This window comes from Tenrec ecaudatus, chromosome 2 (genome assembly GCF_050624435.1).
Source record: "Tenrec ecaudatus isolate mTenEca1 chromosome 2, mTenEca1.hap1, whole genome shotgun sequence".
Classification (NCBI taxonomy): Eukaryota; Metazoa; Chordata; class Mammalia; order Afrosoricida; family Tenrecidae; genus Tenrec; species Tenrec ecaudatus.
Genome location: NC_134531.1, coordinates 74,155,560 through 74,168,677, shown reverse-complemented (window position 1 = coordinate 74,168,677; position 13,118 = coordinate 74,155,560). Strand labels below are relative to the sequence as shown.

Sequence of the window (13,118 nt, the reverse complement as noted above, 5' to 3'; positions counted from 1 at the left end):
ATCTCTAAGATCGTTTCTATTCCGTGGTTTATAATAACCCCCTTGTCTGCAATGACACATCCCAAGTATTTAACAGAAGGTTGGACTGACTGTCACTTTTCTCTGGAGGCTCCTTTGTGACCACCTGTGGACAATGAAAGCAACAGGCTACTGTAGTGAAGATGCACCTGTTGAGAAAACACATCCATCCATTGATTCAGAGATTTAACTAGACAAAAAAGATGGCTTTTCATTTTGTTACTTCAAGGTTCTGAGGGCTCCCTGAGACACTGGGCTGGGCTTGAGTTTTAGAACCTCGGGCTTTGGCACCCAGTGCTTCTTGCCCATGAAGACCTGGGCACTGCAGCCCTGCCCTAATTCTAGCCTAGGCCCTGCACCTGGCAGTTCGCCTCTGCTGTCCGCTGGCACCCTCCAGCCACCGAGGCCTCTTGTTGTGTTTACCCCCAGGGGGTAGTTGAGCAGCATCCACATCTGCAGTGCCAGCCACATAGATGGCAGACAGCCCGGCCCAAGCAGCGGCCATACATTCCAGCTGCTGCTGACGCCAGCTGAGGAGGGGGAGGTGCTGCTGCTGCAGCTGCCAGGGCCCCAGGTGCCACGCTGACCCAGCCCTGCTAGGGCAAAGGCGTGGGTGGGGTGCTGGTGGTGCAGGGTGAAGCAGCCAAGGTCCTCCCTCAACCTCCTTCCTTTCAGTCTGGAAGGTCACTTAAATGGTTCTTTCCATTGGAAGCAGGATGAGCTCCCAGGCGCCTTCTCTGTGGGGCACACTCCCGTGGGGTAATCAGTCAATCAGCCGGGAGGCAGGATGAAAGGGATCCAGTGAACATGTAAGTCCAGCAGGCCAGGTTTAGCTGTGTCGGCTAAAACAAATCCCTCTTTAGAGGACTTGTGGGGAGCCACCGCAACAGTTAGGGGACTCTTTTTACAAAAGTTCTGCTTTGGGCCAAGTGGTGACATGAGATTTCTGAAGTCTGTCTGGCTAGCTGACTTTGGCAGACATTCCAGATGTGTGTGTGTTGTTGTTTTTTTCTTTCCCCCCTCTTGTACAAGGTTATTTAGGATACTCTGGAAGTTTATTAAGGATGTCTTCTGCGGAGTAGAGAGGTACCATGCCCCCGAGCTGCCCCCCCCCCCCACAAATCATAGCAGGAGAGTCACAGTAGAGGAGAGGGGAGCCCAAGATTCTGCCATTTGGGGGAAGGGAGGCATGTAGGTGCTGACTCCGGTAGGCCATCTGGCAAGAGTGCAGAGGCTGTGCAGCTTGTTTCAGAATGGTCTCCTGTAGGAAGATGAATGCATTCTTGTTGTTTTCCTTGAGAAGTTTCCAAGCACCGATTTTATACAATGTCTCTCACTGCTAGGGCCTGATATGGACCCTACTAATTGATTGCGCAGGAAGGTTAATTCAGTTGAGTGACCCGAATAGCGGTCGTTTAAATTTCCTTCAGAAAGTGCATTAAATATAGGACTGGCCTAGAGTCATATTTCTGGTTTGTATGAGGTACAGGGGTCCTATTAGGGGAAGCTGCTTCTATCTTGGGTCTGGCATTTCCCCATTGGAGAATTTTTCACATATTTAAGAACTGATGCACGCAGGAACTTTGTCTGCACCCGGATAGAGATTCGGGAAGGATAATGAACTGGCCACTAGATGGCAGACTCACCAAACTTAATTTGGCAGTAAATCCAGCAAGGCACTCCTAGGCGCTGGATAGAAACGGAAGATAAAGTGATTGGACAGTCTCCCAGAAAGCTGTTTTTGAAACGGCGGAGACTCAAAATTCAACAGGCTTACCTTAAACAGCCCCTGGGATTTCAAGACCATCTGAGTGCAAGCAGTCATGTCCCCAAGACATGGAAACACTGAAGGTCAAGCTGCTTCAGAGCCTGCCGGCTATGCCAAAGGAGAGCCCTGCTAGGGGTCTGATAAACCCAAACTGGAGATGACCAGAAATGTGCGACCAATCAGTGTAGCACAACTGGACATGATTGACCTATGGCTCGCTGTGGGGCGAGGCTGAGCTCTAGCGGTCAGTACCAGCAGTGCAGAGGCAATGCTGCAGGGACAGGTCACAGGAGAGCCTCGCACACACCGCAAGTATAGCGCCTGATCGCTCAGTGGAAGGTGGGATTTCCTGTGCTGGAGCTGGATGACTGGTCTCATCGATTGACAACAGTGTGGCAATCACAAGGGTGTGTGCGACAGGAGGGGAGTCAGATTGTGTCATGGTCACCAGCCATTCCTTTCTGAGGACGCCCCTCCACAGCAGAGGCTTCTCGGGAAGGTCTTTGCATGAGAGGATGAGGCCGCACTGGGCGCTGTATCACAGGACAGCCTCCCTCCTTTCACGATTGGGTCTGGATTGGGAGATGGCTGTTGCTAGGGAAACGGAATTCACAAATGGAGACTTCCACGGCAGCCTTTCCAGATTTGAAGTGCCCTCCCACGGGAAGTAATAAACTTACCGATTTGAGAGAATTTATATCCCTAATCTGCTCTGGTATTTTGTGATGATTGACCTCCAGAGTATGGATCACATCTCCACATAAAAAATTCGCACAACTGGACCAATAAGAAACATGATCAATTGAGAAGATATGGAAGGAGGGATTTCATTTTACTCGGATCCACAACGAATGCTCATGGAAGCAAGTCAAGAAATCAAATGGCATATCCCACTGGAAAAATACGCGTAAACAGGCTCTCTTTAGAGGGCTGAGGAGCAAGGATGTAATTTTGAGCACTGTGGGGCGTCAGTCTCACATCATGGGGTTCTCATGTTGCACATGAATGTGGCTGTTGGACGATGAATCAAGAAAATCGTAGAAGGGATGCCTTTGAGTTACAGCGTTGGCACAGAATAGTGAAAGTGCTAAGGTCTGCCAGAAGAACAGTCACATGGGATGCCGTGCTTTGTCTCAGGTACAGGAAGGACTCCATGCTGGGAAGGTTAAGGAAAAAAGGAGGAGACTGGCTGTGCACCAGCGTGAGGGCTGCCGCTAGGAGCCAGAATGGGCCTAGCGGGCACCTGACCAGTGGCAGCCGCCTGAAAGCCTGGCGAGATGCGCCTCTGGAGGAGCGCCCTGCTAGCAGATGACACAGCACAGCGCTGTGCTGACACTGTCTGACCTGGCTGTCGGAAAGCATTTCACTTCCACACATGAAGACACAAGTTGGAAGTTGATGTGAAATTAAGTTGACACAACACTGAGTAAGCCGTAATGTTTCATATAGAAAATGTCAGTCACCAGGGAAATGCTCCGTACCAAACGGAAATAGAAGCGAGGTGGTCTGAAAACGATTCGCCTTGCCTCACGCTTTGATGCCAAGGCATTCGGCTCCCTGGTGGCACAGCGATTAAAGCACCTGGCTGCTACCCAAATGGCATCTGGGAAGGTGACCCCTGTGACCGGCCCGGGACACCCGACTGGGCCGTGTGCAGTCGCTACCAGTCAGAATCAATCCCGTGGCAGTGTGTTTGGGCGGTCCAGTTTTTGGAATGGCTTAGCGCCTTAAAATGGGATTCTGGCATCTTGATGTGTTTTGAAAACAAAGTATGTGACTCATGGAATAAAGGACACTAATCCAAAATTTGAAATTATGAAAACTTTAGGTCAAAGAGGTAAAATAGTAACAGCTGTTGGGAATGAAAAATGGCTGTAGGAACTGTTACAAGTACTTCACAAAAACATTGTCCTCACATTTACATAATGCGGCATTACAATACAAAGCTTGCAGCTGTCGTGACTCAGCGAGTTTTCTTATCTAACAAAAATAATTTAGAGACATTTCTTGGCATGGGATTATCCTGTAGCTTTCCATTTGGGTACAAAACTTAGAAAAGAACATTGGCACATTATGTAGTGACACAATTTTTCTTCTTCTCACGTAAGAGTTCCAAGTGTTCTGAATTCCATTTTTTACCCCCCAAAAAGCAGCAGCAGCAGCAGCAGCAGCAGCAGCAGCAGCAGCAGCAGCAAAGCCCCTCTATTTCAGTTCGCTTACTCTGTTTCTACCTCTGAAAACGGCGGCATGGAGCACGGAGGATCTGGAAGAAAGAAAACACGGACGAGGAGCTCTGCTTGCTGACCGGCTCGGATTTATAACAGGGAAGCGCTGACGGTAACGAGGGCGGGAACTCTCCCGTGTGACTTCTGTGGCTCACGGAAAGTTGTGGAAAGAGTGGTATAAAAATATGCACTTGTGCTTTAGAAGCCTTCAGCATACAAGTAATGCTTAAAATAGTATTTACTGCCCCTCTATGCCTATTTTCCCATATATTTACATATCTTGCAATTTTTTTAACAATAAAGCAAAACAGTATGATCTCAACTATAGATAGGTTAAAAACATTTGAAACATGAAATTTCCCGCTCTGCCCTCCCCAATACACATGTATAGCTGGCACATGGCAAAACACGCTCTGTGGACGGAATCCCCCGAAAATTTAGATTTTATTTTAATAAAAATTTTAAACAGCAAATGTATATAAATTTTTTTCTTTTATAAAAGCTTGTCCAAGGGCATTCCGACTTAATGGCTTGTATGTAATACTTCGTGTGGTGCCTTGTGGCTGCCTCTGCGAACCAGAAATCAGCAAAGCCCCTGGAGTCCCTCCAAACACGATGTCATGCCCTCCCTCCCGCACATGGCTGCCCTTGAGCAGGATCTTACGGGGAAGGAGGCTGCGCAGGCTGCTGACCTCGGTCTAGACAGCATTGGCCAAGCCACGGCTGTGTTCTCACTTGAGTCCCTGTTGACCAGTTAGCTGGGGAGGCTGTGGTGCTAGCTTCGTAAGAATTTGGCCCTCTTTAGCACTTTTTTTCTCTTAGTTCTATCTGTTCAGATGGGCTTCTGAACCCTTCAAGCAGATGCTCTTGGGGAAAAAGCTAAACTATACTGGTGGCTGTTTGGGGAGCAGAACAGTAGCTAAATGAGGTGGCCGTCGTCCAGGGGGATGGGCTCACATGCACCAGGACGCTGCTGTTGGTGCCCTAATTACAATGAAGTGCCCCCACGGCTTGAAGAGGGCTCACGGGATGACAACAGCGTACAGGAGTTTGCCAAGTGTTTCTTCTGCTACCAAGTGATTGTTGAAAAACAAACAAACCAAACCCCCCACCAATTTCCTGCACGGAACATCTAAAAATGAGATCTGGGGACTTCAATCGATTCAAGGTCAAATATTAAACCCTGACTCCTTAACCCACGGTCTTGCCATTTTCGTTATAAAGGACAACCTCTTGCTGGTATGCCTGTGGTTCAGGGGGCCTTTTGTAGGGCAAGAGGCCCCGTCGTCTGGCCTGACGCTAGTTGTCCGATGGCAGCCTCAGACTCTTGCACTTTAGGTCGTCCAGTGTCTTCCAGTGTTTGTAGTTATCAGCCAGATGTTGCATCAGGGCTGGCAGATGTGCGAAGGCTGCAGGGACATCAAGGAAGCCTGTTAGGTTATTAGCTCACAGGAGCATGTGTAAGGCAGGGGCTGTCAGGTACACCTTTGAGATCAGGTTCCGAGCAGCAGTATGGTGCCCGGGGTCAGGCCTTAAGCGGCAGAAGTGGCAGCATGAGAAGACTGCCATGGATGCAACGGGCAGTGCCCAGCTGATGGAGCCCGTCATTCTTCAGCCTAACTGGATGGTGAATTTGCTTGTCAAATGGAGCTGTTTGGTACTGCTCACATCTAAAGTCGGTAGAATGCTTGCCTTTAATATACGTAGCGTATACCTTTCTATGCATAAAACTTAGGAAGAACTTCCAGTTACCAAAACATCGCTAACAAATAATAGGGGAATAATAATATTTGGGCGCATGTGACAAAGTAGCATCTCTGTGACTACGAACCATTGTTTGGAGCCTGGATTTTAATGCTTCCTGGAGGATGGCTTGTTCACCAAGGGTTGTACATGTGTGGGAGGAACGGACCTGCCTTTGTTGCCCAGGGACCGCGTGCAAGTTCTGGGTCACTCTCACTGCCCCAGAGCGGATTTCAACTCTGCGTGGCCCTACACGACTGGTGGAACCACCCCGGGGGGTTCCAACCCTGCGCTCTTCACTGGGGTAGAAATGCTCATCTTCCTCCCTTGCCGTGACGGTGGCTTTGTTAGCAGCCCGCCTGACATGTAACCCAGGACACCACCAGGGCTTTCTATGTACTGGATCCGTTTCATTAAAACGTGAGAAATCAAGCTCGTCAGGGACATTATCAGAAGAACACGCGGCTTGAGGAGACTCAGTACATTTTGCTTGCTTTCCAGAGGTGCCCTCTAATGATAAACCGCTGTGAGCTTTGGGAGGTTGTCCCTTGAACCGGATAAGATTTTTAAGAATCCATTTATCACATGTCCAAGGAGTCTCGTGTGCACACGCACTGTCCTGGAGGACGCAAAAAGGGCACCCACCTCCTGCCCTGGCCACCAAGAGCTGACAGCTCGCGTTTCCTGCGTGTAACATTTATCAGTAGGTTCATCATTTAAACATCATCATCTCAGCGTACAAGAAAAGACTCCCGTGTGGGTGACAAAACAAGACCTTTCTTACCATCCCAAGCATCAAACATGTCTGTGATGAAGTAATCAATGAAGGAAATCTGGGACTTGGGGATGCTGCAGGTGTTCCGGTCAAACACTGGCATCACGACGGGCAAGCCCTGCCGCTTCTCTTCGTCGGTCTGTAAGAGAGAGAAACAGCACATGAGTCTCAGGGGCGCCGGAGAAGCCATCGCCCTTAGCATCTTGTTGCTTAGAACAATCCTGAGAAGGTGAGTCTTGATCTAACTGTAAATCTGAAGCAATGGCATCAACGACGTCCCGGCGCTTCTGTGAGTGTTGCGGCTGCAGGGCTTCTGGCTTTCCAGTGCCTGCTTGGATGCGATTCCACGGCCCTTCCTGGAGCTTTGATCTCGGGGTGGTTACCTACCCTCCTTGCTGTAATCTGTTTATTGTCGGAGCCTTGTTTGCAACCTATAATTCTATGGCATGCTCACCTCGGAGAATTGCCCGTGTTCCCAGAAGCCCACTGTTGGAAATCTGGGAATCCTGTTTTGCAAGCATATTTGTCCCTATGTCGCCGGCATAATTTTCTAAACATTTACTTTCTATTTCTTGGTACCAGCTCCTCTTTTACCCTTTCTTCATCCTCCCACCCTGGTGACCCCTTGATAACTTATAAGTGATTACTGTGTTCATGTCTTACACTGTCAGCTGTCTCCTTTCACCCACCTGTCCGTCCTTTTCATCGTCTTCAGTGACCGCCCTGGCAGTCATCTGGTCTGCATTCAGGCCTCTGGCTGCGCTCATTGTCTTCGACCTTTTTTACACCAGCACCGATTCTAGATGCTTATTTTTCTTTGAGATTTTCCCTTAATTCATGGAGACATCTCCCACCCCCCCTCATTCTTCTCCTTTTGCTTTCTGCATTTTCAAAGGAAATCCGTTCCCTTGTCCCGGCATCTCATTTGGTAACACGGTAGTAGGAGCTTGGGGAGGAGGACTAGGTCGAGACAGGCCTCAATGGGGCTCTGGGCCGCTTGAGTGGTGTTTGTACTTACTCTAGCCCAAACCAGAGGACAGCAAGTCAAGGAACCAATGAGAACTGGAGCAGAGGGGAAACAGGCTCAACAGGGCGGAATGAAGAGAGAGGCTGAGAAAAGCCAGTTGCATTCCCTCAAGTTCTTTTTGTTGCCTAGCGGGTCTGGAGAAGACTTCCAGCACAATGTTGAACAAGCGGGACGGGGGGGTAGGAGGCGGGGGACAGCCTTGTCTATCCTGCTTCAGGGGGGATGTTTTCAGTTTCCCCCCATGGAGTCGGACATTGGCCATTGAACTTTTATTGAGGAATTTCCCTCTATTCTTACTTGATTGAGTGTTTTTATTAGCAATGGGTATTGGATGTTGTCAAATGCTATTTATGTACCTATTGATAGGATCGCGTAGTTCTTATTCTTTGGCTTGTGGATGTGGTGGACTGCAGGGATTGCTTTCGGAATGTGGAGCCATCCTTGCATCCTTGGGATGAATCACACTTGGTCATAATGAATTATATTTTGGATACAGTGTTGGAATGTATTGGCCACAATTCTGTTGAGAATTTCTGCATCTGTGTTCATGAGGGATACTGGTGTGCAGTTTTATGTTTTTGTAGCAGGGTTATTCTTGCTTCATAGAATGAGTTTCGGAGTTTGCTCTCCTTTCTGTGTTCTGGAATAGTCTGTATAGAATTGGCGACAGCTCTTCCCTGAATACTCAGGAGAATTCCCCTGTGAAGCCGTCTGGTCCTGGGCTTTTCTTGGTGGGAAGTATTCCTTTTTGTAACCTGTGTTCTGTTGATTACAAAAAGGCAGCTGACTGTACGGACATAACCTATGAACAACACTGTGAAGCCTGGAAATTCCTGCACACATCATTATGCTCACGTAGAACTGCACATGGACCAAGCAGGCACAGAGCAAAGGCTACTGGATGGTTTAAAATCAGAAAAGGTGTACCTGTTTACCGTACTTACTCGCTTTGCATGCTCAGTGTATACTCTAGCTCAGAGGTTCTCAACCTGTGGGTCGCGGCCCCTTTGGGAGTCGAATGACCCTTTCTCAGGGGTCGCCTAAGACCATCGGAAAACACATATTCCTGATGGTCTTAGGAACCGAGACACCGCTCCTCTATCCATTTCCAGACGGGTCCGCCCACATGCAGATACGCCCGGTGTGAAGACTGTTACCCATGCTATACCGTGCTTCAAGACTAAATTTCCTTTATTTGTCATTAGAAATAAATATTTCACAATATATAAATACATACTGTTTCTGTGATGAATCACTATGTTTTAATTATGTGCAACAATGAAAATACATCCTACATATCAGATATTCACATTATGATTCAGAACAGTGGCAAAATGAAAGTTATGAAGTAGCAACGACCATAATGTTATGGCTGGGGGTCGCCATCACCCGAGGAGCTGTATGAAAGGGTGGTAGCCTGAGGAGGTTCTGAGAACCGCCGCTGGAGCCGGACAAAATGACGAATGCAGAGTTACCACTGGCGGCAGGTGACGCCACCTGACTTCCTGAAGGCCAAGAGGACTTCATGCATTTTCTGGTGAGAGTTAAAGCTTGCTGGTAAGAAATCATGAAGTCCTCACGGTTCACTCAGAAGACATCATGGTCAATGGAGAAAAGATCGACACTGTCAAGATTTCATTTTACTTGGATCCACACTCAGCGCTCTGGAAGCGACTGTCGAGAAATCAAAAGGCGCTCTGCATTCAGCAAGGCTGCTGCACACGGCCACTGGGCAGTGGTAAGAGAGCGGTGACATCCTTTTGAAGACCAAGGCATGCCTGACCCCACCCACGGTAGTCTCAGCTGCTTTACAGCTGTGTGTAAGGTGGACACTGAATAAGAAACACCGAAGAACCAATGCACTTGAACTAGGGTGTTGGTGAGGACCAGTAAAAGGAATATGGACCACCCAGAGAGCAGACATTTGCCTGGGAGGCAGCACAGCCAGGACATGTCCTACAAGGTAGCAGCGTGGTGAGACAGACTTCCTCTGTGTCCTTTGAGCTGTTCTTAGGAGGGACCAGCCCTGGAAAAGGACGTGATAAATACAGAATCAGCGACAAAGGGGAAACCCTTGAGGAGATGGACTAACACAGTGGCTGCAAGTGGGCTCACACCTCACTGTGAGGATGACGCGGGCTGGCCAGTGTTTCACTCTGTCCTCTGTAGCATTGCCAGCAGTCCGAGATGCCTTGACAGCACCTGACAAGAAGGGTTTGGGTTTTACATCTCTTAACATTGCCTCCAGTTTCTTTTAGTGGTTCATGGCGCCTGCTTCCATAATATGCGCCATTTCTTTTATGTAAAACATTCAGTGGAAGGAACAAGGCCATCCTTATGTCTCTCAAGCCTTCTCTGGTTACTTGGTGTCTATAATTATGGCCCTATTACACATCTTAAATGATGCTGGGAGCATTCAAATAATATGCAAAGAATACACTGTACCAAAAAACACCGAGAGTCATTGTAACACAGGAGATAGGAAGAATCCACTGTACCATGCTACCTTTTCAGGAAGTGGCATATGAGCAAGAAACAACAGTGCTGTGGGAAGAAGTTCAAGCTGCACTGAAAGAATTAGCCAAATGCATGGCTCCAGGACTTTCTGGTATGCCAACCGAAATGTTTTATCAAGCAAGCTGACGGAGAGCCCTGGAAGTACTTACTCATCTGTGATAGAACATTTGAAAGGCAGCTACTTGGCCAACTGAGTGGAAGAGATCCATATTTGAATCCATTCCAATGAAAGGTAACCCAACAGAATGATCAAACTATAGAACGATCTGATTGATATCAGGTTGCAGCAGTATACCGGCAGATGTTAGGCCCGATTCAGAAGAGGACCCAGAACAAGGGATATCCCTGCTGTTGTGAGATGGATCTTGGCTGAAAACAGCGTACATCAGAAAGATGTTCACGTGTGTTTCATGGACCGTGCAAAAGCACTCGACTGTGTGGATCATCACAAACTGAGGACGGCCTTGTGACGAATTGGAGTTCCAGACATTCACTGCGCTCCTGTGGGACTTGTACATGGATCAAGAGGCAATTGTGCAAACAAACAAGGGCATACTGCATGGTTTAAAATCAGGAAAGGTGTGCATCAGGGTTTTATCTTCTCACCATACGTGTTCAATCTGTATGCCGAACAAATCACCAGAGAAATTAGATTATCTGAAGAAGAATGTGGCATCAGGATTGGAGGAAAACGTAATAGCACGCTGTGCTATGCAGAAGACGCACCCTGCTTTCTGAAAGGGAGGAGGACTTGCACTTACTGATGAAGAACAAGGACTGCATGCAGCCTTCAGGAGGGCTTACAACTCAATGTAAAGAAGAGGAAGAAGAAATGCTTACAAGTGGACCAAATAAGTAATAACATGATAAATGAAGACAAGGTAAAGGTTTCAAGACTTTTGTCTTGCTTGGGTCCACAACCACTTCTCGGAGATAAAAAGATGAGTTACAGTAAGTAAATCTGCAGCACAAGACTTCTGTAGAGCCGTGAAAAGCAAGGCAGCTGCTTTGAGGACTAAGGTGCACCTGAGCCAGGCCATGGCCCGCTCGCTTGCCTCTTAGGAATGCGAACGTTGGGCACTGAGTCAGGGAAACGGCCGAAGAATCGGTACATTTGCATTGCAGGGCCGAGAAGACTATTGAAAGTTCTGTGGACTGCCGAGAGGACAAACGGATCTGTCCTGGAAGAAGTATGGCCAGCGTGCTCCTTAGAGACAAGGCTGGAGAGAGTTCATCTGATAGACTCTGGACATGTTGGCAGGAGAGCCCAGTCTCTGGAGGACAGCATGCTTGGCAGAGTAAAAGGGCAGTGACAAAAGAGGCTCTCCAGGAGATGGGCTGACACCGTGGTTGCAACAATGGGCTTCAAGCATAGGGACAATTGTGAGGCTGGTGCAGGACCGACAGTGTTTCTTTCTGTTTTGTACAGGTCTCTCTGGGTCAGAACTGGACTCAATGGCACCCGACAACAATTACACTGCTCAACAACAAGCTTTTGTTTTCTTGGTCCTGGTATTTCACTATAGTTTTAGCAATTAAGTTATACTAATTGAGGTATACTCAATTCATCTGGCCCTTCCGGCTATACTCCCCTCAGTGAGATGGAATAATGCTGGATTTCCTAGGCCCGTGGCTGTGACCCCACTGCTGAGGGCATTATCTGCTAGCAAACAGCAATGGCATGAGAGTGAGCTCTGACCTTGGTGGAGGGTGTGAGTCAGAACACAGTCTTTGTTTCCTGGTGATCTTGGTTACTCTTACTTCTATTGACGTGAGGAATTACAGACTACAGCTGAGGGCAGAAGGAAGCCGGTTCTGAAGTGGCCTGCGAAAAAGCTGATTAAGATTAGTAGGAGGCCGATGCCACTGGGAACACCTGACAGATCCACTTTGGGTTTTATAACAATATTTATTGTATCAAACTTACTACAAATAAGCCAGTGTGTACTTTCTCTAGCTCAGGCTAGCTAACCCTACATTAAAATATCCTTATTTTGTTTTATGGGTGAGCGAAGAGTGGTGTCTGTCATTGTTCTGTATCTCAAAAACCAGTGGATATGGAAAACCAGTGTCATTTTTGGAACCAGCAGGTCAAATGTACCCAGAAATAAGTCTAACACGTGCAGCACCACCATGTGTGTGGGTCAGTGTTCCAGTGCAGTAGTAGGCATGCAGTCCCTAAGTGGTCCCCAAGGGTAAGGGCTTGGCTGCTAGCTCGAAGACTGGAGAGGAGAGCTCACCCATGGATTTGAAAAAAGGTCAGGCCGTCTACTTCAGGAAGGTCAGCCATCGAAAACTGACACTCAGGTCTAACTAGGATTGTGTGGAAGTAGTTTCAGGAGACCATGGTTAAGATGCAAATTCCTAAGCTTCCCCTCCCCTCCTCCAGCAATGCTTCAGGTGCAGCCCTGCTGAAGGCACCACCCACCCAAACCCCTTGCCATCAAGTTGTTTCAGACTCACAGTGAGTCCGTAGGACGGAGCAGAACTGCCCCCTGTGAGTTTCTAATGCCGTAAATCCCTATGGGAGCAGAAAGCCTCCTCTTTCTCTCTTAGCGTGGCTGGCTGACCTATGGTTACCAGCTCAACGTGCACCGCACTGCATCACCAGGGACTCAGAGGTGACCACAGGGTTTCTGAGACTAAATCCTCAAGGAGCAGACAGCGTCATCTTCTGCCTGCGAGGGGCTGGTGGGTTTAAACTGTGACCTTGCTGCGAGCAGTCCACACTCCCCTGCCAATGTGACCAGGGCTCCTGGGTGTGAGGCGCAGATCTGCACCATGACAAATGCTGCAGAGACAAGGAGTCCAAGACAGATGGAGGGCCACCTACGAGGGGGCGTCAAACAATCTGTGTGTGTGTGTGTAGGGGGGGGGAATGTATCTTTTAATTCCATTTTCCCATGAACTTTCTGAGCCCCCTCAGTGTGCATCACCGAGTCAGAATCAGCTGGATAGCAGTGAGCCCCGTGTGCCTCCGTGGGAACCGGAGCGCCAGCCGTTCTCCGACTCCTTGTCAAAGCTGCCGCTGTCCTGCAGTTTCCC

At 48.4% G+C, this 13,118-nt stretch overlaps 1 protein-coding gene across 9 annotated transcripts in view; it reads right to left on the bottom strand.

Moving 5' to 3' along the window:
- Positions 1-4,680: 4,680 nt before the first annotated feature.
- The window catches only part of PDE8B (phosphodiesterase 8B), a 278,883-nt gene continuing 270,445 nt past the window's right edge, over positions 4,681-13,118 (bottom strand). For all 9 annotated transcript variants that reach the window (XM_075543049.1, XM_075543055.1, XM_075543051.1 and 6 more), the window contains 2 exons: positions 6,539-6,668; positions 4,681-5,420 (listed from right to left, as the gene is read on the bottom strand). In XM_075543049.1, coding sequence (XP_075399164.1) covers positions 5,311-5,420; positions 6,539-6,668 — 240 coding nt within the window. In that variant the 3' untranslated portion in view covers positions 4,681-5,310. The remainder of the gene's footprint in view (positions 5,421-6,538; positions 6,669-13,118) is intronic.